General features: G+C 38.9%; 1 protein-coding gene across 6 annotated transcripts in view; it reads left to right on the top strand.

Moving 5' to 3' along the window:
- Window positions 1-24,220, top strand: part of slf1 (SMC5-SMC6 complex localization factor 1) — a 107,945-nt gene that overhangs the window by 40,399 nt on the left and 43,326 nt on the right. For all 6 annotated transcript variants that reach the window (XM_061906251.1, XM_061906249.1, XM_061906246.1 and 3 more), the window contains exon 16: window positions 20,654-20,746. In XM_061906251.1, coding sequence (XP_061762235.1) covers window positions 20,654-20,746 — 93 coding nt within the window. The remainder of the gene's footprint in view (window positions 1-20,653; window positions 20,747-24,220) is intronic.

The raw sequence follows: 24,220 nt of genomic DNA, 5'->3' as shown, positions 1-24,220 counted from the left end.
CGGCCCAGGCTTAACCACGTTGTCCCTTTTGTGCCTCTGGTTGGTCGCGCTTAGCTGATATTTGGTAAGTCACTTAATCAAACGATAAATTAAAATGAATTCGATAACTTTGCCAACCTGGATAAATCGCTATATTCATGCAATATAACTGCAAGAACTGTCGTTGTTGGCATCAGTTACAGCAGCTGCTGGCGTTTGTACAACGTGAACATAATGGGTAGTCATGATAACGATGTAAAACTCCTGACAGTTAGTGTTACCGTAATTAAAATGATCGAAAACCACATGTTGATAAAGTTATGGACCGGCTAACGTTATCTTGCGAGCTAGCCTAATTACTGACATGTATACAAGAGACATTAATATCTTTCCCCAATATTAAACGTCTTAACCCAATTTAAACTTGCATAAACACATTTCTGTCCAAACAACTAAGACACAGTATTCACATTGTCTTTGCCCAAAGTTATCAATATTGTATACTCCTCAATAGGGCTGGACGATTATGGCAATTGTTTTGAGTGATATTGTACTGTATTTTTCGGACTATAAGTCGCAGTTTTTTTCATAGTTTGGCCGGGGATGCGACTTATACTCAGGTGCGACTTATGTGTGAAATTATTAACACATAACCGTAAAATATCAAATAATATTATTAAGCTCATTCACCCAAGAGACTAGACCAGGTGTCTGGAACCTTTTTGACTGAGAGAGCCATGAAAGCCAAATATTTCAAAATGTATTTCCGTGAGAGCCATATAGTATTTTTTAACACTGAATACAACTAAATGCGTCCATTTTTAAGTAAGACCAACATTTTTAGAATATAATAAGTCTCTTATTCTTTTTAATAACATTGTTATTCTAAAGTTAACCAATAATAAATATTATACTTCTCACCATTAATGCGACATCTTGGACAGGTGCGATAAACAGATGGTTGGATTAAAATGCATGAGAATGTTTTATAATTTGAACTTTATTTTTAACACTGTGATTACCAGCGGAATTATTAATTACTCATCGTGTTTAGCAATGTCAGGTAAGATTTTTCTGAGAGCCAGATGCAGTCATCAAAAGAGCCGCATCTGGCTCTAGAGCCATAGGTTCCCTACCCCTGGACTAGACGTATAAGATTTCATCGGATTTAGCAATTAGGAGTGACAGATTGTTTGGTAAAAGTATAGCGTGTTCTATATGTTATAGTTATTTGAATGACTCTTACCATAATATGTTACGTTAACATACCAGGCACCTTCTCAGTTGGTTATTTATGTGTCGTATAACGTACACTTATTCAGCCTGTTGTTCACTATTATTTATTTATTTTATATCGCCTTTCAAATGTCTATTCTTGGTGTTGGGTTTTATCAAATACATTTCCCCAAAAAATGTGACTTATACTCCAGTGTGACTAGTATATGTTTTTTCCCTTCTTTATTATGCATTTTCGGCAGGTGCGACTTATACTCCGGATCGACTTATACTCCGAAAGATACTGTAATCACGATTAATATCACAATTATTAAATAATTTTAAAACATGATTATTTATTTTACCACCAAAACTCAACTTTAAATATAGTTGAGAAAACATCCATGATGTCTTTCACAACCACATAAGCAGATGAGATTGTGTGGGTGTATGGATTGTTCTTGCAAGCTTTAGGTTTGTAGTTTAGTCGCTGTTTCAAGAGGCCGTCCCCACATTGTTTAGTTTAGGACAGGGCATTTGAGTGTGTCGGGGACAAATGAGCCGCCCGGGAAATATTTTCCCAAACAAGTGTTCATTCTCCTCACATTGACAACATTTCACTCATAATTACAGTATGTCAATTTCCCTGATATTCTGCTTTTAACAGTGGATTTTGTTTAATTGGCCAAGTATGTGACTCTGTCCGCGGTTATGTAAGTGCGGAAATAAACTTTACTTTTTTTGTTGAGTTTAGTGATTATTGATGAAGCATACTAGCTGTGTGTCAAATAAGTAGCAACCATGGTGGTGACATCCCATACTTTTGCTATTCGCTCCTCCGTTTCACCGTCACAGGTGCGCGGTCAATTATTTATTTATTTTTTCAACCCCAAGAGGGACAAACTGTAGGAAATAGGTGGATGTATGATTATATCTTCATGATTGTGAGAAACCATATTTGAAATAGAAATCAAAATTTGATTAATTGTCCCGCCCTACTCCACAAGTGAACTCACGTCACTTCACATAAACCATAAGTTAGACAAAATGATCACACAATTGCATTTATTAAAAAAGACATTGTAAAACTTTCACAAAATAATTTAATTTGATTGACAAATTAAAATGGAAGAAGACAAACATATGTAAACACATGCATAAAAACAATATGGCTCCTATGCAGCCAGAACAATATTTAATGTTTCCTCTGCCAAGAAAGTATCTTGTGTCTCTATTTTCTTTAGTAAAAAAAAAAAAAAATTGGTTAAAAGTATTTTTAGAGCACATTTATCAACAATACCGCGAAAATATTAACCATGATGATTTTGGTCATTTATTGTTTTGGTTGTGTATATTTGGCTAAGGATCCCCCACCCCTCGTTAACAGAAACAGTACCCATGTTATTGCTTTTAGTTGTGATTTTTATTCAAAAGCAAAATTTTGCGGACAGAATACATTTACTTTTATTATTATTTTTATTTAACTTGGATATTTAATGGTTTAAATTACAACTACAATGTTAAAATATATGATATTCATTGAATTTGAAAAGGTATACTTGCATTATTATTATGTATTGTCATTACATCAGTGGTTAATTTAGTCTCAAAATAATGTTGACAATAATGTCTATCGGCAATAATTTGTAGGTCAATATATCGTCAAGCAAAATGTTTACTGTTTGGTTAACATTACACATCAGCTATGTTTTGTTGAATTGTAATAATGTGCGGTTGAAGGGGGTGAGCATTCTTTACAGCCGTTCAAGTAAAATATATTAACCGCATACTCAGTGGCCTATTGGTTAGAGCAGTGGTTCTCAAATGGGTGTACGCGTACCCCTGGGGGTACGTGAGATTTTTTAAAAATATTCTAAAAATAGCAACAATTCAAAAATCCTTTATTATTATAATTTTCCAAAACAAAATATAAATGTAAGTTCATAAACTGTCAAAATAAATGCAACAAGTGTTGACAGCTAGATTTTTTGTGCACATGTTCCATAAATATTGATGTTAAAGATTTATTTTTTGTGAAGACATTTTTAGAATTAAGTTTATGAATCTGGATGGATCTCTATTAAAATCCCCAAAGAGGGCACTTGAAGTTGATGATTACTTCTATGTGTAGAAATCTTTATTTATAATCGAATCATCATTATTTTTCAACAAGTTTTTAGTATTTTTTATATCTTTTTTTCCAAATAGTTCAAGAAACACCACTACAATTGAGCAATATTTTGCACTGTTATACAGTTTAATAAATCAGAAACTGATGACATAGTGCTGTATTTTACTACTTTATCTCTTTTTTTTTTCAACAAAAAATGCTTTGCTCTGATTAGGGGGTACTTGAATTTAAAAAAATGTTCACAGGGGGTACATCACTGAAAAAAGGTTGAGAACCACTGTGCCCTGATGTTGGTTGTTTGTGAGTTCAAATCCAAGTCATACCAAAGACTATAAAATGGGACCCATTACCTCCCAGCTTGGCACTCAGCATCAAGGGTTGAAATTGGGGGGTTAAATCACCAAAAATTATTCCCGGGCGCGGCCACCGCTACCGCCCACTGCTCCCCTCACCTCCCAGGGGGTGAACAAGGTCTAGTGTCAAATGCAGAGGACAAATTTCACCACAACTAGTATGTGTGTAACAATCATTGGTACTTTAACTTTAACATACTGTGCAACCTTGGTTTACAGGTATGGCTAAAATAATAAGAAATTGCTTAATTCGTGGAAGACTTAAAGATCCTTATTGGATTATAGTTTGTAAATAGAAAAGTTGATTTAATAAAGCAAATTTCTCTATAAGAAATAATGTAAACAAATTGTTCCAGCCTTGACAAAAGTTATGATTTTAGCAAACATCTTTACACTTTATGAAGCACTATACACTTAACATCAAACAAACAGCAAAAGGGTGATGAATGAACGTTCCACAGTATTTATTAAAAAAGCTAAAATAACAACAACTAGCGAAACTGTCCTCATTTTTCAGCCGCCCTGCCAGCGCGCACACACACACACACACACACACTGTGTCACAAGCCGTTGGGTGCACTCACAGTTTTAAATGACAAAACTTTTTAACTTCAACAACAGCCAGGTCGCTGCAATGATTGGGAAGGAAAAAATATATTCCACTTTACCTTGTCAATTAATCTTCTTGAAAAGAAAGGGGGGATAATGTAGTGTCAATAATGCTGTGGATGCCACCATTGCTTTCTGTGGACTCATTTTGAACTAGCAAAACTAGAAAAATACTGTAAAAATACTAAAAAAAAAAAAACACTTAAAAATCACACAAAGTAGAAACTAGCACAGTAGCTAACTGAATGAGCACCGGACATCGATCAGCCCGCCCTCATTGTCTGTGCACAATGAGTGGAGAAATTGTTCATACACTGAGACAAAGCACATTTTTATCTGGCCTGTGGTTCATAAATCCAAAAGTTTGTACAACAAGAGGTTCGTAATTAGAGCGTTCACTCTACTATACATGCAGCTACATCGGTTATTCTTGTAGTCATTTTGTCAAATAGTTTCTTATATTTGACTCAATGTACTGAGTAAAGTTGTACGGTATACCGGTATTATTATAGTACCGCGATACTAATTAATCATATTCAGTACTATACCGCCTCTGAAAAGTACCGGTCCGCCAAGCCTCACCCCCACACCCCTGTCGTCGTCACGCCATGTCAGACGAGCATGTTTGGCAGTGCACAATCACGTAGTACTTACAAGCAGACACAGTTTGTACATAAAAGGGAGAACGGACACATTTTGGCTTAAAAACAAACAATAAAGGTGAAGTTATAACACTGAAACGCCCACCGGAAGAGATGGTTTAAGATGGTTTAGCCGCTAGCTACTACTAGCTAGCGGCTAAAGTCCAGCCCCAATCAGCAGTGCTGTAGCTTCTAAATCACTAATCCTCGCTTCCATGGTGACAAATAAATTACGTTTTTTACGAGTATTATTCCTGCAGGAATAGGAATAGCGAAACATGTTTCACTACACACTGTAGCTCACCGGCGTCACAATGTGAACAAACGCCATTGGTGGATCTACACTTGGGTTAGGGTTAACCCTAACCCTAACCCTAACCCAGTGTAATGATATCAAGTACAGGAGCGTATCTAGTCAATACTGCTATGATTACTTCAATATTTTTTGGCATTACAAAACCTTCTTTTGTTTTTTTAAAATATATATTATGTTTTTAAACTCAGGAAATATGTCCCTGGACACATGAGGACTTTAAATATGACCAATGTATGATCCCGTAACTACTTGGTATCGGATTGATACCCAAATGTGTGGTACAGTATCATCCAAAACTAATGTTAAATATCAAACAACAGAAGAATAAGTCATTATTACATTTTAACAGAAGTGTAGATAGAACATGTTAAAATAGAAAGTAAGCAGATATTAACTGTAAATGAACAAGTGGAATAATAATACATTTTCTACCATTTGTCCGTAATGATTTTTACAAAATAGAATGATAAATGACACAATATGTTACTGCATTATTCAGCAGACTAATTAGGAGCCTTTGTTTGCTCACTTACTACTAAAATACTAGTTGTCTTGTATGTTCACTATTTTATTTAAGAACAAATTTGCAATAAGAAACATACGTTTAATGTACCATCAGAGTTTTTGGAGGTGGGAGGAAGCCGGAGTACCCGGAGGGAACACGCAGTCACAGGGAGAACATGCAAAATCCACACAGAAAGAGTGGGAATGTTGTCTGTCTGTCTGTGTTGGCCCTGCGATGAGGTGGCGACTTGTCCAGGGTGTACCCCGCCTACCGTCCAAATGCAGCTGCGATAGGCATCAGCACCCCCCGCGACCCTGAAAGGGACAAGCGGTAGACAATGGATGGATGGAAGAGTTTTTGTTAAAAAAAAGCCAATTATGCAGTTTTTTGTGGTCTCCTTTATTTAGAAAAGTATCGAAATATTTTGGTACTAATACCAAAATATTGGTATTGAGACAACACTAGTACTGAGTAGCCTGGACAAAGATTTGTTTGCTAAATAACTAAGCAACCAAGTGGACTTTGAGCCATTGGTCATGTGCCAACATTGAGGGTCTTTTACACAGGGTGAGCTGGCACTGGCAATTTGTGCTGAACAGCCTGGACAGAAAAATTGCACCTTGTTTTCTCTGCACTGTCCCATTTTGGGTTTGAAGGTCATTATCACACTTTTACTCTCAGCACAAAAAAATCACAACATTTAATACATATTTGTGAAATATTTGGCACTATAACATTTTTTGGAAGTTTGCTGAAATACATTTTCCTTGGGCGTCTTAGTTATAAATGATAAATGATAAATGGGTTGTACTTGTATAGCGCTTTTCTACCTTCAAGGTACTCAAAGCGCTTTGACACTACTTCCACATTTACCCATTCACACACACATTATGGCTGTATATTGTGTTTTAACTGAAGCGAGATTTGCTGTCCTCGTTTGTTGAATCGCTACATTTTGTTGTGTTGTGTTTCCAATTTGTACGACTTCAAGATCATTCAAATTGTACTATATACTGTGCTGTACATAAATCCATCCATTCACCCATCTATTTTCTACCTCTGGTCTCGTTTGGGGTTGCAGGGGGTTCTCAGCTGTTTCGGGCGGAAGGCGTGGTACACTCTGGACAAGTCGCCATCTCATCATAGGGCCAACACAGATAGACAGACAACATTCACACGCTAGGGCCAATTTAGTCTTGCCAATCAACCTATCCCCAGGCGCATGTCTTTGAAGGTGGGAGGAAGCCGGAGTACCCGTAGGGAACGCACGCAATCACAGGGAGAACATGCAAACTCCACACAGAAAGATCCCAAGCCCAGGATCGAACCCAGGACCTTCGTATTGTGAGGCACACGCACTACCCCTTTAGCACCGTGCTGCCCCTGTACATAAATCATACTGCAATTTTTCAACAAATGACAGGCATGAACATCAATAGGTTTTGCGCTCCAAACAACGCTGCATATTAGAGTGCACCGTTTCCCCCCACATCTCCTTTATTGGCGCATTAAATGCAGCAATTAGCGGAGAGCTGAAGAAATACAGCGGCTACACCGGTGGAACTTCCTCGCAATTATAGCCGTGGCACTCGGTGTGAACTCTGGAAGGTGTCAGAGCTCATATCTCCCCTGCTCCACCTGATCAGAACGGCCCCATGCTGGAGGGGAAGCGGGTGAAGGGGAGCAGTGGAGAGGGGATGGGAGCGAGGGAGCACAGAGGCTTTTGGCGTGTGTTGTTTTTCCCGCTACGTGATCCCTATACCGATGCGGTCTGCATTAATTTTTGATGAACCATCGGCACAGCATCCCCCTCTCGCCCTCTCATCCCCTTCCTTCCCCCCCTTTGCCTCCTTTCTCTCACAGCTGCTTTCACCCACATGTATAAACTTGCTTGGCTTATACGCGGCACTCCGCTTCCGTGTCGCGTCTTTGGAAACCGAGTGTGTTTGTCAAAGTAGCAAACCCGGGTTGTGGGTTTCTTTCTTTTCTTTTGGGGGGAGGTTTTCTGTTTGAGTTCCATATTTGTTTCTGGATGCTCAGCAGAGATTTCCAAATCAGGTGTGAAATGTGTTGCTGAGCTCAGAATAGTTTTTGTTAAGCTTCAGAATGCGCTGCAAACATAACACACACAGGGTTTCCCCCTACATTGCCTGTAGGGCTCGAAAGGGCACGTGATTTTGCAATCCATTGTGGGGACCTGGTTGCCATTAACTACGTTTCCATTCACTAAATTAGTCTGATTTCTCAAGTAGTATTTTTTTTTTTGTATTTTCATACCTCCATGTGATGTCTGTGTCCATGCACACTCTAATGCAGGGGTGCCCATTACGTCGATCGCGAGCTACCAGTCGACCGCAGGGGGTGTGTCAGTCGATCTCCAGCCAGGCTTTTAAAAAGAATAGACCTAAAAATTTGTGATCATCAATCTTCACCAAGACGTCACTTAAATGACATTCACGGTACCGGAGGGTCTTGTGAGATGACGCTGGCTGCTGCAAGATCATTATTATGAAAATATGACCGAGAGGAAGGCGAGAAACACTTTTTATTTCAACAGACTCTCACGCTGTACCTTCCGTCAAAACTCTAAAGGCCGACTGCACATTTCCTATCTTCACAATAAAAGCCCTGCTTCATGCTGCCTGCACTAACTAAATACAGAGTCTCGGAAAACTGGCGTGCACAAGCGATCCCTCAAAAAGCTGGCGTGCACATCACTTTCCGAGACTCTTATTTTGTTAGCGCAGGCAGCATGAAGCAGGGCTTTTATTGTGAAGATAGGAAATGTGCAGTCGGCCTTTAGAGTTTTGACGGAAGGGACGGCGCGAAAGTCTGTTGAAATAAAAAGTGTTTCTCGCCTTCGTCTCTGTCATTTTTTCATAATAATGAACTGGCAGCAGCCAGCGTCATCTCACAAGACCCTCGGGTGCCGTGAATGTCAATCAAGCAAGCTACGGAATTTGCCGCCAATGTTTTTCTTGTAAAGTGTATGGAAGCTGGATGAATTAGATGCCAAAAACCAACCACTTTCATGTGGTATTGTACAGAAAGGACAACTTTTTTTCTCCTCATCATTACTGTCTGATTCCAATCAATGCAAGTCATCAGAATCAGGTAATACACCAACTTATATTCTTGTCTTTGTGAAAGAAAGACATTTATATGTGTTACACATGCTTGTATTATCATTAAACACATTTAACTTGTTTACAAAAATGTCTCTTTCATAAATAAATAAATATAAATGATATATATAAATGAGGTAGATCCCCTCGAGTTGGTCAATTGAAAAGTAGCTCGCCTGCAGAAAAAGTGTGGGCACCCCTGCTCTAATGCGACTATAGGTTGTACGCTGTATGCCTCCCATACACTAGGGGGCATGCATTTCCTTTTAGCGCAAATTATTGCTTTTCCAGTTGACCGATGACGTCACACCAAAACAAGGTACCAGCGGCTCCTTATAAGTCAACAGCCGAGCTCTGTTGTACCCGATGTCCGCTGTAATATTGGCATAGATTACAAATATTACATTGGAGTTCAATATTACATTAAATATTATATTGGGCACCCCGCCTTCCGCCCGACTGTAGCTGAGATAGGCGCCAGCGCCCCCCGCGACCCCAAAAAAGGGAATAAGTGGTAGAAAATGGATGGGTGGATTATATTGGGCTTCACAGTGGAAGAGGGGTTAGTGCGTCTGCCTCACAATATGAAGTTCCTGCAGTCCTGGGTTCAAATCCAGGCTCGGGATCTTTCTGTGTGGAGTTTGCATGTTCTCCCCGTGACTGCGTGGGTTCCCTCCAGGTACTCCGGCTTCCTCCCACTTCCAAAGACATGCACCTGGGAATTGGTTGATTGGCAACAATAAATTGGCCCTAGTGTGTGAATGTGTGTGTGAATGTTGTCTGTCTATCTGTGTTGGCCCTGCAATGAGGTAGCGACTTGTCCAGGGTGTACACTGCCCTCCGCCTGATTGCAGCTGAGATAGGCGCCAGCGACCCAAAAAAGGGAACACGCGGTAGGAAATGGATGGATGGATACAAATATTACTTCTCTAATGGCTATGCTGATGTTAAATAGCAGACAGCATCAAGAAGTGATCTTTGATTGCACTACAATATTGATGCTACTACCAAAAGGCTCTTTGGATTGATGGAAGGACTTTTAAATGTACTATTTATTGACTCAAATACTGAAATTCCACGATGTAGTGAATTTTCCAACAGCTAAAATGATGCACAAAGCAAACAATTATCAGCTACCGAAGAACGTACAACAATTCTTCTCAACCAAAGAGAATAATTATAACCTTCGAGGAAAATTTTATTTAAAACATTTATATGCACGTATAAAACTTAAAACCTTTAGCATATCAGTATGTGGAATTGAATTATGGAATGGATTAAGCAAAGAAATCAAACAATGTACTATTATGATCCAGTTCAAGAAACGCTTCAAACTCAAACTAGTGTCTCAAAGGGCTGTACAAACCACTACGACATCCTCGGTAGGCCCACATAAGGGCAAGGAAAACTCACACCCAGTGGGACATCGGTGACAATAATGACCCAGTGGGACGTCGGTGACAATGATGACTATGAGAACATGATACTGTGAAAGATCAATCCATAATGGATCCAACACAGTCGCGAGAGTCCAGTCCAAAGCGGATCCAACACAGCAGCGAGAGTCCCGTTCACAGCGGAGCCAGCAGGAAACCATCCCAAGCGGAGGCTGATCAGCAGCGCAGAGATGTCCCCAGCCGATACACAGGCGAGCAGTACATGGCCACGGATCGGACCGGACTCCCTCCACAAAGGAGAGTGGGAAGAAAAAGAAAAGAAACGGCAGATCAACTGGTCTAAAAAGGGAGTCTTATGTATCTTACCATATGAAATATATCTTACTTTACTAATTATTTATTTGTTTTGAATGTTATTACTTATGGAGTATATTGTGAATAAATTGAGAACAGGAAGTGAACAATTGTGTTAGGAACTGCTGTGTAAAGGAATCTGGGTAGGATTAAATATGCTCTAATTCTTCCTACTCCTTTTTGAACATGTTGAAAAGAAAAACTGGAAATTGTGATGTATACATGTTCTAAATAAACTCCAACTCAATTCAAATTTGAAGGAAAAAACTGTTACCCACCCGATACTGTTTTAAGTGACTGTTGCCATTGTTCAAAAAAAGCTTGCCAGTTGTGCGGAATATGGAGTTATCGCTAACCAGTTTACAGTGCACTAATGCATCTTGAAGAGGTATGTGTACACTTGATTCTTTGCCTTGTGATATACGGTACCTGCTTCATTCTCTTCCATCTCATTCGTATTTTGTTCAGGAGTCCGAATTAAGCAGACATTCTCCATTTCCTTAGCTACCCTTTTAAATGAATCGGTTTCTTTTTTCTCCCATTGATTCAAAATGATATTTTTTTTCTATTTTGAAGCAAATTAACAGTCTCCTCTTCATTACAATTGTTGCCCATGTTTTTATTGAATGGTATCTGCTTCCGGGTTGTATCCCATGCGTTGAGGGCGCAGCGCGATATGAAGGGTACCCTCCGGCAGCACACACCCACTTGAGAGATCCGGTTTCCAATCTCATAATATATGTGTGTTAGTCTGGTTTCTTAAAAGCTTAACGGGATCAGATTTCCGCTGGTTGTAGGATGCTTCTTTAGAACCAAACCGAGAAATCGGACTACTTTAGCGCATGAAAACATAGTCACTTATGCTGGCCAAAGCTTTTGTTTGAGAGGCTGTACTCAACCAGCGGTATTGTGAGAGAGAGTATTAAACTGGATTAAAATGGATCGTACGAAAGAAAAAAAATCAAGGGTACCGAAAAAAATTGGAACCTACCTTGAAAAATAAGTAGAATTGGTCCATACGAACATGTCATGTTGATGAGATTCGAGCAAGTTGTCTTGTATCTCCGTGATTGTCAGGAGTGTAGTCAGCATGTTTGCAATGCGGATGTAATTTTGATATATCCCAGAAACCCGCAGACAGCCAACTACAAAATGTGCACTTATTAACAGGGCATTGGCGGCTTTTAGGCCCCTTCTACACTAAGCTGGCTAACGTTATCCAGGGTAAATCCCATCCATCCGTCCATCCGTTTTCTACCGCTTATTCCCATTGGGGTTGCGGTGGGTACATCCCACCTAACCTTATCCACACACACACAACGGTCATTTAAGACCCCTTACCCCCCTCCGTCCACCGGCGCAACGCAACCTAGTATGAATGTACAGAAAATGCGCACATCATAGTCACCTCCAGTGTTGCTTTGTGTGCAAGTTCTTAAATTAAATTTAACTTATCTGAACAATATCCATTGTCCTGTGGGGCCCTATTGTAGTGAATCACACCTGAGACATCATATATAATCAAATCTTTACTGGACACATGAAAGTACACAATTTGATAAAGAGCATTTTACATCAACCAATCTAGGGATTTAGATATCTGGTCAGGACACTCCTCACTCTTTTGCCTTCACCTTCATTGTTCATTTGTTTTTGGTGACTTTTTATACTCTGGATCGAGACGTTGAGTCCACGACATACATGGCGGACAATAACTGATACAGTCTGTGTTGCCAGTCCAAATGCATTCAATGGTTTCCGTAGTCTTCACTTGACAGCCAAGTAATACAAAGTACACGCTACCTTTTTTTATCACATCCACGGGAGCCCACATTCTCCTTGACTCCCCTTCGACAAATGGACAAAGGTTTTCGGTAAATAGAATTACAGCTTACATTCAAAAGTTCGCTTGCCATCTGAGATGTGTTGTATCAGAAAAAGCTGCAATCGCGCGTTTCCTTAGCTTAAGGTACTCATGTGTGATTTCCACAAGCGTCTGTACATGTAGAAGAAGTAGAAACACGGGCATGTCTGGATGACCCGCCTCCATATTTCCAATGGTTAGCTCCGGTTGTTATGAAGGTGGCTGTGGCGTGTTCTTTCTAATTTCACTTCCCGTGTGGGGCCTTCACTTCCTCTCCGAACTCAGTTTGTAAATGATTATTGAGTCCATATAAAGCTAAGAACCAAGAAATCCACGGCACGCTTACCCGTTTAAAAATGTATCCAAGGAGGGTTACCTCAAACCAGGGGTAGGGAACCTATGGCTCTAGAGCCAAATGTGGCTCTTTTGATGACTGCACCTGGCTCTCAAATAAATCTTAGCTGACATTGGTTAACACAGTACGTAATGAATACTTCCGCTGGTAATCACAGTGTCAAAAATAACGTTCAAAATATAAAACATTCTCATGAATTTTAATCCATCCATTCGGTTTCTACCGCACCTGTTCAAGAAGTCGCTTTAATGTTAAGAATTATTTTATTTATTGTTGGTTAGCTTCAGAATAACAATGTTATTAAAAATAATAAGAGACTAATTATGCTCTAAAAATGTTAGTCTTACTTAAAAATGCACGCATTTAGTTGTATTCAGTCTTGAAAAAATATTATATGGCTCTCACGCAAATAATTTTTAAATATTTGGCTTGTATGGCTCTCTCAGCCAAAAAGGTTCCCGACCCCTGCCTTAAACGATGGTTTAGTGTGGCTGACACGATGCTTAGGCTAAATAATTATTTGTTTAAGGGGTTATCAGGCTTAGTGTAGACATAGCCTTAAAAAACAGAAAGTCCAACAAGAGCAGCAGCTTGAAGCAAGTGTGACGTCATGATTGGTGCAGATGACTATTCGTCGGGGACAACGAGGGACAAGTACAGCCTATAACAACACCAGAAAGCCTATAACAACACCAGAAAAGATGCACGGTTTTAAAGAAAAAGTCACTCAAAGTCTTGAGACACTTGACAGATTCTCAACAAAGTACATTGTATGATAAGCAGCAATAACTGAAAATATAGCAAAACAATATAATAACACATATATGTTAATACTAATTGATAACACAGATTTGTTTCTAAATGTATGTATACTTTTTTAAGAAAATCATATCATAACAAATTGTACAAACCATATGATGATGTCATGGGGACCACACCCTCATGGCAAAAGGTATCTTGGCAATTCATGGGACACCCTGCTATCTGAGATTTAATCATGATTAGTTATTTATTTATTTAACTACGGACAAAATCTGATCAAAATCACGATGAGGTCATTTAATAGTTTGACAGCACTATTTTATACATAATATAAAATTACGGAGAGAACTTAAAGCCGTCAACATCTGTATGTGTTACGACCACACACACAACAGAAGAATCATACTAATACTAGTTACACTTACCCTTGTTTTACAGTTATGCGTGTTAAGATTATGCTACGCAATTTTCAGTACAGTTAATAAAGGTTTATTGGAACAAACTAGGCATTGAACAGCGTCCAAGAACGGCTCACTGTATTTTACAACATGAACTCATTAGTCGTTTGAAGGTTCGTTCAATATGTTCCATCGCATGTAAACTGGCATGTCGTCATTGTTCCTAGTGCCAACTTTAACCGCTGTCTTGAAATAGTATTAAATACATGAAAATGACTGGAAAAACTGGCCTAAAATACTTTAGTAACACATTCCACTCAAAAAGGTGTTGTTTTGTAGAGGCTCCCAGCAGCTTTTCAGTCCAAAGATTGGCGGGCCAAGCAATACTTAACAGGAGTTCAGCATGCTGACTGAGGGATATAAAGAGCAACACATACTTTTAACATTTCTATTAAAGTGTGAAACAGAGAATTTATAGAAAGGACAGGCGGATTTATCCTTTCCGTGCTTGTAAATGCTGAGTATGCAATTACCCCAGTAATAGAAGTGTTGTGTCCAAATTGGAGCCATTAAAGTGATTTAACAGAGCGTGGATTGGCCCTGGCATTTGCGAGAATGTGTACACATGCGGTGTAGTGGAATGGGTGTTTAATCACACCGTTTTAGAGCTCGGTAATGGCACACAATTCTGCATGGAACTCTGATGTAGTCCGCAGTACAGCTTACTCATTAGAGACTGCAGTTCCGGGCCGAGCTCCACCTCCCTTTGTTTGGATGGGTCAGATTTAAGAAATAACTCTTGTTAATTATATATCACAAACATTTGCATTTCCTGGCATATAATACAAAATAATGTGCTTCAACCCTTACCTAAAAATCATAATAATAAAAAAATACCTACAGGTTTTTTTTTAAATGAACAAAAAATAGGATAAAAAAGTTCTTAAACTTGTTGAGTAATGCAATATGAATTATCAGTTCTTCTCCAGCATCTTATCATTTTTAAGAATAAATGTGACACATAAGTAATGTACCACAATGCTTAAAATGTTTGAAACTGTTTAAGAGTAGCATTTGTAGGGATTGAAAAGTGCATTTAGTTTGGATAAACTCACGCCCTGCTTGATAGTGTAGTCTTCTGTCTGTGTTTTCCTATGTTTGGTGTTTGTGTTCCTGTCTAGCGCTCTTATTTTGTAGTGTCCACTTCCTGTTTCTGGTCTGAGCTGCACCTTAGCTTAGTCTGATAGCACACCTGTTCTCAGTTTGCATGCTAGTGTGCCGTGAGATATTGTCTGGTGTGCTGTGGGAAATTATGACTTTTTACCTACTTGGTCTTAAAAACATATGTTTGCAAACCAATAATTACAACTCACCAGTAATGTGCTGTTGTTGAGTGTCTGTGCAGTGTATAGATCGGCAGAGTAACCATGTGATGCTCTTCCATATCAGTAGCAAGTAGCTAATTGCTCTGGAGGCTTATTTTGACACAAGACCATTAGTGATGCAAGGAGGTTTATGGATAGGATTTAAATTAATATCGAACAATTGTGTTGGGTACTTGATGAGAACGATTTAATGTTGTCAATATAGGCTACTGAGTTAATTTTTCAACATTTTCTACTCGCTGTGTGCCCCTGGAAAAAATGTGACTTGGATCAGAAGAAGTTGAAAAACACTAGCATAGCTTTCCCTGTGCTTCGCGTGCGCTCCCGGCTGCACGCGTCTTTGTATTTTTTTCCTTTATTACATATATTTTACCTGCACGCTGTCTCCTGCTGCCATATGTGGGATCCAGCAACCACCGCTAACATGCTGCCACATCGTCATACATGCTATAAAGTGCTTGAGAATGCACTGGTTTTTTTTTCAAGAAAAATAGCAATTAAATAAAACGGGAACAATTTTTGTCCCTCAAATGAAAGGTCTTGTGATTTGAGTATGTATGAAAAAGGCAATTTACCATTGCCGAAGTGTTGAGTTTATCCTAAAAAAATAGTTGTTAATATGATTAATATATTTCTAGCAATTAAAAAAAATATTTTCTAATGATTTGGCTTTATTTTAATATCCGTATCCTTACTCTTCTGTTATTTTCTAACTCCCCCAACCTTTGAGATACTTTTTTACCGAGCTTGTCTCTGTGTCTGGGCTGTGTCTAATGAGTTCACCAGGGTGTGTCACTGTCAGTGACATAAAGAAAATCTCTGACTTGCTTGAGAAAAAAATAATCTGGTATTACCTGTTAGTTTGCATGAATACAGTATGTGTCTTGGCCACAGGTTGGTGGTGGCGGTGTGGGAATGGTCACAGGTGCCATGGGGAATTTGTTGTCAACAATTTGTTGCACTCCTACGTTAGAGTAAAATATACTGTATGTCTTTGTATAACTGTCTGATCAATTAAATACCAGTACTTCCAAAAATGCATTTTCATTCAATATAAAGTAGTTATTAAAACACGTATTTTGTGTTTCTGAAAGTTTCACGCAGTCAAGTTTAGCCCCATTTATACAAATCTATAACTTAAAGCTGAGTGACCGTTTTGGGCAGCGTCAGAAAACTTGAGGGTTCCTGGTACAAATCCAACCTACACCTTCTTCATGTAACGTAGGCCAGCCAGTGTGGTGGGGCCATACGTACATTGGTAAACCTCACTGCCTGACAAACTCAAGAGCAGTGCTAGTTACCGGGTTGATAGCTTAAGCTGTGAGTTCGGTAGCTAACACGCTAGTCTCTCTTCCCTGATGACCCAGGTTCGAGTCCCGGCCGGAACAGAATTCAGGGGCAGAATAACACGGGTTACATGGTGCCGTGACCCGAATAAAAGTCAGGTTTGAGGGTGAGTGTAACAAAAGCCAAGGCAGGTTACATTTGTCACCGCTTATGTTACTTGGGCAAGACACTTCACCCACCTTGCCTTCAGTGCCACCCACACTGGTGTATTAGGCTATGTCTACACTAAGCCGGATAACGCCTAAAACAAATAATTATTTAGCCTAAGCATCGTGTCAGCCACACTAAACCATTGTTTAAGGTAACCCTCCTTGGACAATTTTTTACACGGGTAAGTGCGCCGTAAATTATATTGAATCTCCGGCTCTAAGTTTTGTATGGACTCAACAATCGTTTACAATCTGAGTTCAGAGAGGAAGTGACACCAATAAGACCACCCCCCACACAGGAAGTGACGTTGGAAAGAACACGCCCCAGCCAGCTTCATAACAACCTGTTTCCACTCAGAGGTAAACACTAGAAATATGTAGGCGAGTCATCCAGAAATGACGTGTTTCCCCTTCCTCTACATGTACAGACGCTTATGGAAATCACACATGAATAATTTAAGAGAAAGCGATTGCATCTATTTCGGATACAACTCTTCTCAGATGTCAAGCGAACTTTCGAATGACCAGGTCAGCTGTGATTCTTCTTACCAAAAAACTTTGTCCATTTGTCGAAGGAGAGACAACGAAAATGCGGGCTCCAGTGGATGTGATAAAAAAAAAAGGTGGCGTTTGCTTTGCATTACCTGGCCGTAGAGGGAAGAATACGGAAAACAGCGAATGATTTTGGACCGGCAACGCAGACTGTATCAGTTATTATTGTATTGTTATGTCGCAGACTCAACGTCTAGGTCCAGAGTATATAAAGTCACCAAAAATTTATGGACAGTGAAGGTGAAGGCAGAAGAGTGACTCTTCACCAAATATCTAAATCCCTAGATTGATTGATGTAAAATGTCCTTTTTCACATTTGTTTACTTTCACATGTTTATTAAAGATTTGATTAATTTATGATGTCTCAGTAGTGTTTCACTACAATAGGGCCCCACAGCACACTAGATTTCAGTTTATTGAAATACAGTTGTGATCAAAATTATTCAACCGCCACACAATTTTGGTGTTTTAGCAAGTTGGACATTTATTACGTATTTTGTTTATAGTCATATCAAATAAAGATGTGTCAAATAGACAAATGCAACTTAAATTGTAACACTGTATTTTACAAAATACCAAAAAAGGACATTTTTCTTTAATATCTCATTGACAAAATTATTCAACCCCCTAGTTACATGCATCTTTAGTACTTAGTAGGACACCGTTTGGCAGTAATTACATCGTTCAAACGTGATACATAACCGGGCACAAGCTTCTTGCAACGATCTACAGGTATTTTAGCCCATTCCTCTTGGGCAAAAGCCTCCAGTTCATTCATACTCTTGGGCTTGCGTGCTACAACTGCCTTCTTCAAGTCCCACCACAGGTTTTCTATAGGATTTAGGTCTGGCTACTGTGAAGGCCACTCCAGAGTCTTCCAGCCCTTCTTCTGCTCTGATGTTGATTTGGAGGTATGCTTGGGATCGTTGTCCTGTTGGAAGGTCCAACGTCTCCCAAGCCTCAGCTTCGTCACTGACTTCATGACATTTGCAGCTAATATATCCTGGTAGGAAATAGAATTCATAATGCCTTGAACGCACTGGAGATTCCCGGTACCTGAGGCAGACAAACAGCCCCAGAGCATGATTGACCCCCCACCATGCTTAACAATAGGCAAGGTGTTCTTCTCTTTGTAAGCATAATTTTTTCTCCTCCAGACATAACGTTGATTCATAGGCTTAAAGAGTTCCAGTTTTGTCTCATCACTCCTTAGAACAGTTTACCAAAACATTTGGGGTTTGTCCAGATGATTTTTGGAATACTGGAGTCTATTTTTCTTGTGCCTGGTAGTCAGAAGTGGGGTGTGCCTGGGAGTTCTGGCATGGAGGCCTTCATCTTGTAGTGCGTGTCTTATTGTCTGGGACGAAACCTGCGTTCCCCCTCTGCAATGCCTTGTTGTAGTTCCTCAGCTGTTACCCAGGGGTTCAAATATCGGACAGCAGTTGCACATAGCATCCTCTTTCTACCACGCCCAGGTAGTGTTTCTACTGTGCCTTTAACTTTAAACTTGCGAATTATGCTCCCAACTGTGTCTCTTGGAATGTGTAATGTCTTTGCTATTTTCTTATATCCATATCCTTTCTTATGAAGAGAAATTACCTCCTCTCTTGACTTCTTTGACCACTCCCTAGACTTCACCATGTTGCAAATACACCATTGACCATCTACAAGAAGCAGTCTTTTTCAATCAGTTTAATTGTTGCTCATTATGGTTCTAATCACATCTACAGGTGTTTTCAACACCTGATTGAAAAGACCTTATTCAAATTCTGTTCTTAAGAGTTATGATCTTCAAGGGGTTGAATAGTTTTTTCAATGAGATATTAAGAGAAATTACACCGTTTGGTATTTTACAAAATATAATGTTGTAATTCAAGTTGCAGTTGTCTATCTAATTTTAATGACTATAAACAAAATACGGAATAATTGTCCAACTTGTTAAAACACCAAAATTGTGTGGGGGTTGAATAATTTTGTTCACAACTGTACCACAACAATGGATATTTTTCAGATAAGTTAAATTTAATTTAAGAACTTGCACACAAAGCAACACTGGAGCCGGCGGACGGAGAGGGATGTGGGGGTCTTAAACGACCATTGTGTGTTTGTGGACAAGGATAATGTTAGGTGGGATTTACCCTGGATAACCTTAGTGTAGAAGGGGCCTTAATGTGTGTGGCAGGACTCCCTTGCAAAATACTTTCCTGGGCAATGTTGAAGGTTAAAAAGTTTAGTTTCTCTTAATAGATGTGGATTTTTTGTGTTCTATAAAAATATGACCGAATATCAAAGTGAATTAATTCTTTCTGCATTCTTTGTTTTTTAGTATGTTCAAGAAAATGGATCCATCGTTGCCAAGCAAATAACACAAATGTGTCCACTTTCCACCTGTTTTCCTTGCTCCGCAGCAGCACCCCCTTGTCTTTTTTGCCCATGCACACTGGAGTGGAGCCTCTTGTGCAAGGGGAGGGCTAACAAAGCATTGACTTGAGCCTCTGTGGTCCTGTATTAAACTGCCAAACAAGGATTCACTCATGCTTGGCCTTTAACTTCCGTTGGAAGTTCAGCCACACATACAAAAAGAGAGGCACTCCAGCCCATTAATATATGCCTGATTTAAGTAAAAGAAAATTTTGTTTAAAAAACGTCACAGCAAGTCTTTGAGGACGTCATTTACTCACTGTTAAGATTGCTGATAAAGCGTCACTTGGCAACAGTGGCGGACCGACAGTTTTTAGTGGGGCATTTTGAACCCCGGATCTGTGAAGAATCCTTTTGGAGGCTTTGTGCAAGGGCTGTCTACCAGAACCGGCATTCAAATAGCAACATGCAGACAAGGAAACAGGAGTCCATTAGTTCTACTTTAAACATCCCCGAGCCACTGACTTCGATATTTGTCGAATCCCGATGAGAAAAAAGAACTGTCCATGTATCCTCCCTTTTTTGTTCCCTTGAAAGTTCTCCGCCCCTTTTTTTCTAATCACTCTTCTTAATTCACATCTTCATTGGTGCGTAGCAGTTTTTTGTGGGTCATGCATATTTTTGTGGATTGCGATTATTTCTGATTCTTAATTCACCATATGGAATAACAATGGACATATGTTTTATTATCTCTTTTTTGCCTCTTCTTTCTTTTGGGTGTGTTGGTCCAATTTGTGTGTGTATGTGTGTGTGTGCATGTGTGTGTGTGTGTTTGTGTGTGTGTCCTGGTCGAAGGAGAGACCCTCCTCCACATAGCTTGCAAGAAGAACCAAGTGGAGACGGTGCTGCAGATCCTGGCGCTTCCTGGCATCGACGTCAACGTTAAGGGTAAGACTTTGTTTCTTGTGTCCCGCTGTCATCCCCTCACCAGGATGTATTAACACCGCAGGAGGTGGCGGTAAAAAGGAGGAATCAAGCGTACCCGCACATCATAGTCGAGGTTAACCTTTTGCAGAAATGTATAAAAGAGTGTGTCCTAGAGAGCTAGCCAAGTTCTAAGCGCCCGAGTTTAGGGATTTCCGCTCCCTTACGCTATTTAGTAATGACTTTTCTTTCGTCCGTTTAGGTCAAATATAATGACTTGTTCTCTATGTATGGAAATGTACTGTTTTCAAAGGTTTCTGCCATTCTGTAATCACACTGTAATAGAAAAAAAATAACTTGGCTCTAACTTGGTTTAATGTAAGATGTAAGGTTCAATTTATAACCGTGTTGTCTGCCAAAAGGAGGCCTATATTTGCTGGAGCAGAACACTTGGTGTGCTTGTAATGCCCCACTAATGAGATTGGCTTTTTGTTAGGGCTTACTTGACACTATCACAGAATATTTGCTTTGTTTAAAATTTGATTTGCATTTGGGGGAGATATTTCTTCTTAAAGCTGCCAGCTTGCCTGTAAAACCTGACGTCCTGCAACAATAGATTGCCTCTTGCCAGGTTCTTAGCTTCTGGTGCTAAATTAGCTGCTCATCTACTCTTACCAAAATAAGTAGTTTAATTTTAAACTAGGGCTGGGCGATATAGCCAATAACTATAACACTATTTAAGTTTTTTATATTGATCGATATCGATTATTACTGACACTTTTTTATGATTTATTTAAGCCTGCCAATAAACGATTACCAACTTATCAAGGGTGCTATTTATCAGTGTAGAGAGTATCTGGTAGCCAGGTATAATGAGCGTGGCTAAGGTAATAAAACATTGAACACTACACAGAGTAGTTTGTAAAGCTACTAATTAAACCTACACATTGTAAGTGTCAAGATGTTGCCACACCGTCTGCGTTAAAACCAAAAAAACTAAACACAAGTTTCTGGTTTTGAGTTGATACATCAATATATCACAGTTTCTCTTCTCAATCCATGCAGAGAATCCACAGCAAGAAACAAAGACGGCACAACCACATTAGTGTTAAAAGGGTAGCGTATGTGTGGGTGTACTCCTTTAAGAATGGCAGTGTGTTTGGTGAGTGGGTAGCCTCGTAAATCCAACCTGAAAGCTAAGTTTAGCAGACCCAATGACGGGTAAAGTGAAGGGTGTTACATCGACCCCAGAGAGAATGTCTGCCCATGTCTGTTAGGTGATTGGCTGTTAGCGTGTCCCTCCAATTGCTCAGGGACACTTCCTGTTTCCTGTTGGCTGAGTTCCTAAACCGCAAGTGACTTCATGAAATTAATCTTGCTTCATAATTTCTGGTTTCTTCCGACCGAAAAAGATTAATATACATCATATATTTTATCAAACACATTTTATATTGATATTGTATTATCGGCAAAGCCCTATCTTAAACTTTATACTAGGGATGTGCCTATCAATGATTATGGACAAATTTTCCGTTTGATATATTGTCGTACTAATTTTTGCCAATGAACAATATTATTGTCAGTATTATTTTGTGGCCAAATTAAGCACTAATGTAATCGTGATATATAATGATAATGTGAGTAACCATTTAAAATTGTACTAACTTTTATTTGTCATTACTGTTGAAGTGTTTACCATTGTACTGAAATTGGAAGGTAAATAACTTTTAATTATCCTAAATAAATAAAAAAACAAACAAAACAAATTAAAGGTAATTTCATCTCTGAGCAAAAATATAACTCAAATAAATATTGAACATCTGAAAGTGCATTTTTTCCCATTTGGAAAAACTACATCATGTTGTCTTTTTGTTGTTGCCATCGCGTAATAATGGCAGTGTTGATGGGCTCATATTGCCCATCTGGGTTAAAGCTGAAATATTACCACATAGGGACATTTGGCTTTGTAATCTTATATTTTTCTCTTAATTTGTTTTACTTTGTGCCACTTCTAACTAGGGCTGCAACTAACGATTAATTTGATAATCGATTAATCTGTCGATTATTGCTTCGATTAATAATCGGATAAAAAAGATAAACTACATTTCTATCCTTTCCAAAACTTTATTTAAAAAAAACGCATACTGGCACCATGTCCTTTCGACTTGCCAAACATAACAATAAATAGGCAGGTGTTAGAAAAATGTTTTTTTTTATAAAGTGCACAATTGTCATGCACAATAACAATAATTTTGCTTAGGGGAATTTCAAACCTGCCTACCACTTACTCCAACCATTCTGCAATGTTGGATGCTGAATGTCTTTCCTCTAGTGGCATGGTCGTAAGGCAGATTGACTTCATGTTTCATTCGTCTCCAATGTAGTGGCATGTATTGCCGAGGTAGGCTTCCGTGGCTACACTTGTCCACACATCAGTGGTCACAACAATTTTGCTCTGGGTGGCTTTAATGTCAGTTTACACAGCTTGATATGTCTGCTCATACTTCCTCTCCATCAGTTTCGTAAAATGGGTCTTCGAGGGAAGAGTGTAACCAGGGTTGAGGACGTAAATCATTTTTTTGAAACCGTCATCCTCCACCATTGATAGTCGCCTCATGTCAGTTACCAACATATTCAGGATAGCATCAGTCAGTGCAGCCGCTTGCTTTGGTGTGCACACGTTCCTTTGTACAAAGTCGCTAATGCTGGCTTGTTTCTTTCTGAAATGAGAGAAACCATATCATGAACGTACATAGTAGCAACATTTACATGTAACTCAATACATACTTAGTTGATTTATTTAATAATTTCTGATGTAAAAGGCAAATGTTTTCATATCATGGTCACTGCTGCCTAATTTTTCTTGTTATAGTGTTATTTTTACTGTTATATTTGTATTCTTATGTTGCTTTTTTATTTTTATCCTTATTGTAATATTTTCTTCTTTTTTTTTTTCCATTCAAACCCCCGTTATTTACTTTTTAAATTTGATGTCAATTCTGTACACTGCTGCTGGAATTTAAATGTTCCTGAGGAAACTCCCTGAGGGAATCAATAAAAGTACAATCTTTTTATCTATCTGTCCATCTATCTATCTATCTATCTATCTATCTATCTATCTATCTATCTATCTATCTATCCATCTATCTAATTACACCACCACATTAAAAAATAAGCTAAATGAAATAAATGGACATTGGGGATGCATCATACAACAATAATAACACAGAAATGTAACTCATCAGATCAGAACTGGATCAGATATTGTACACGTTTCTGTTCTGAATAATAAAGGATTCATTTTAGGCTGCCTGTGAATAATAGTATGAAATATTCCAGCACCTTCATAACGTTTATATTACTAAAGCGTCACTCAAATATTATATAGCTTTATCGTGTCCGGTTACATTGATCCATTATAAAACCAACCTGAGATATTTCTGTCGGTTGTATTGCCTTAAAAAAATCTCCTCGTTAACAACATTATAAAAACACACA

This window comes from Nerophis ophidion, linkage group LG07 (assembly GCF_033978795.1).
Source record: "Nerophis ophidion isolate RoL-2023_Sa linkage group LG07, RoL_Noph_v1.0, whole genome shotgun sequence".
Taxonomy (NCBI): Eukaryota; Metazoa; Chordata; class Actinopteri; order Syngnathiformes; family Syngnathidae; genus Nerophis; species Nerophis ophidion.
The sequence above is the reverse complement of the archived record's forward strand: the minus strand, read 5'-3'. Positions and strand labels throughout refer to the sequence as shown.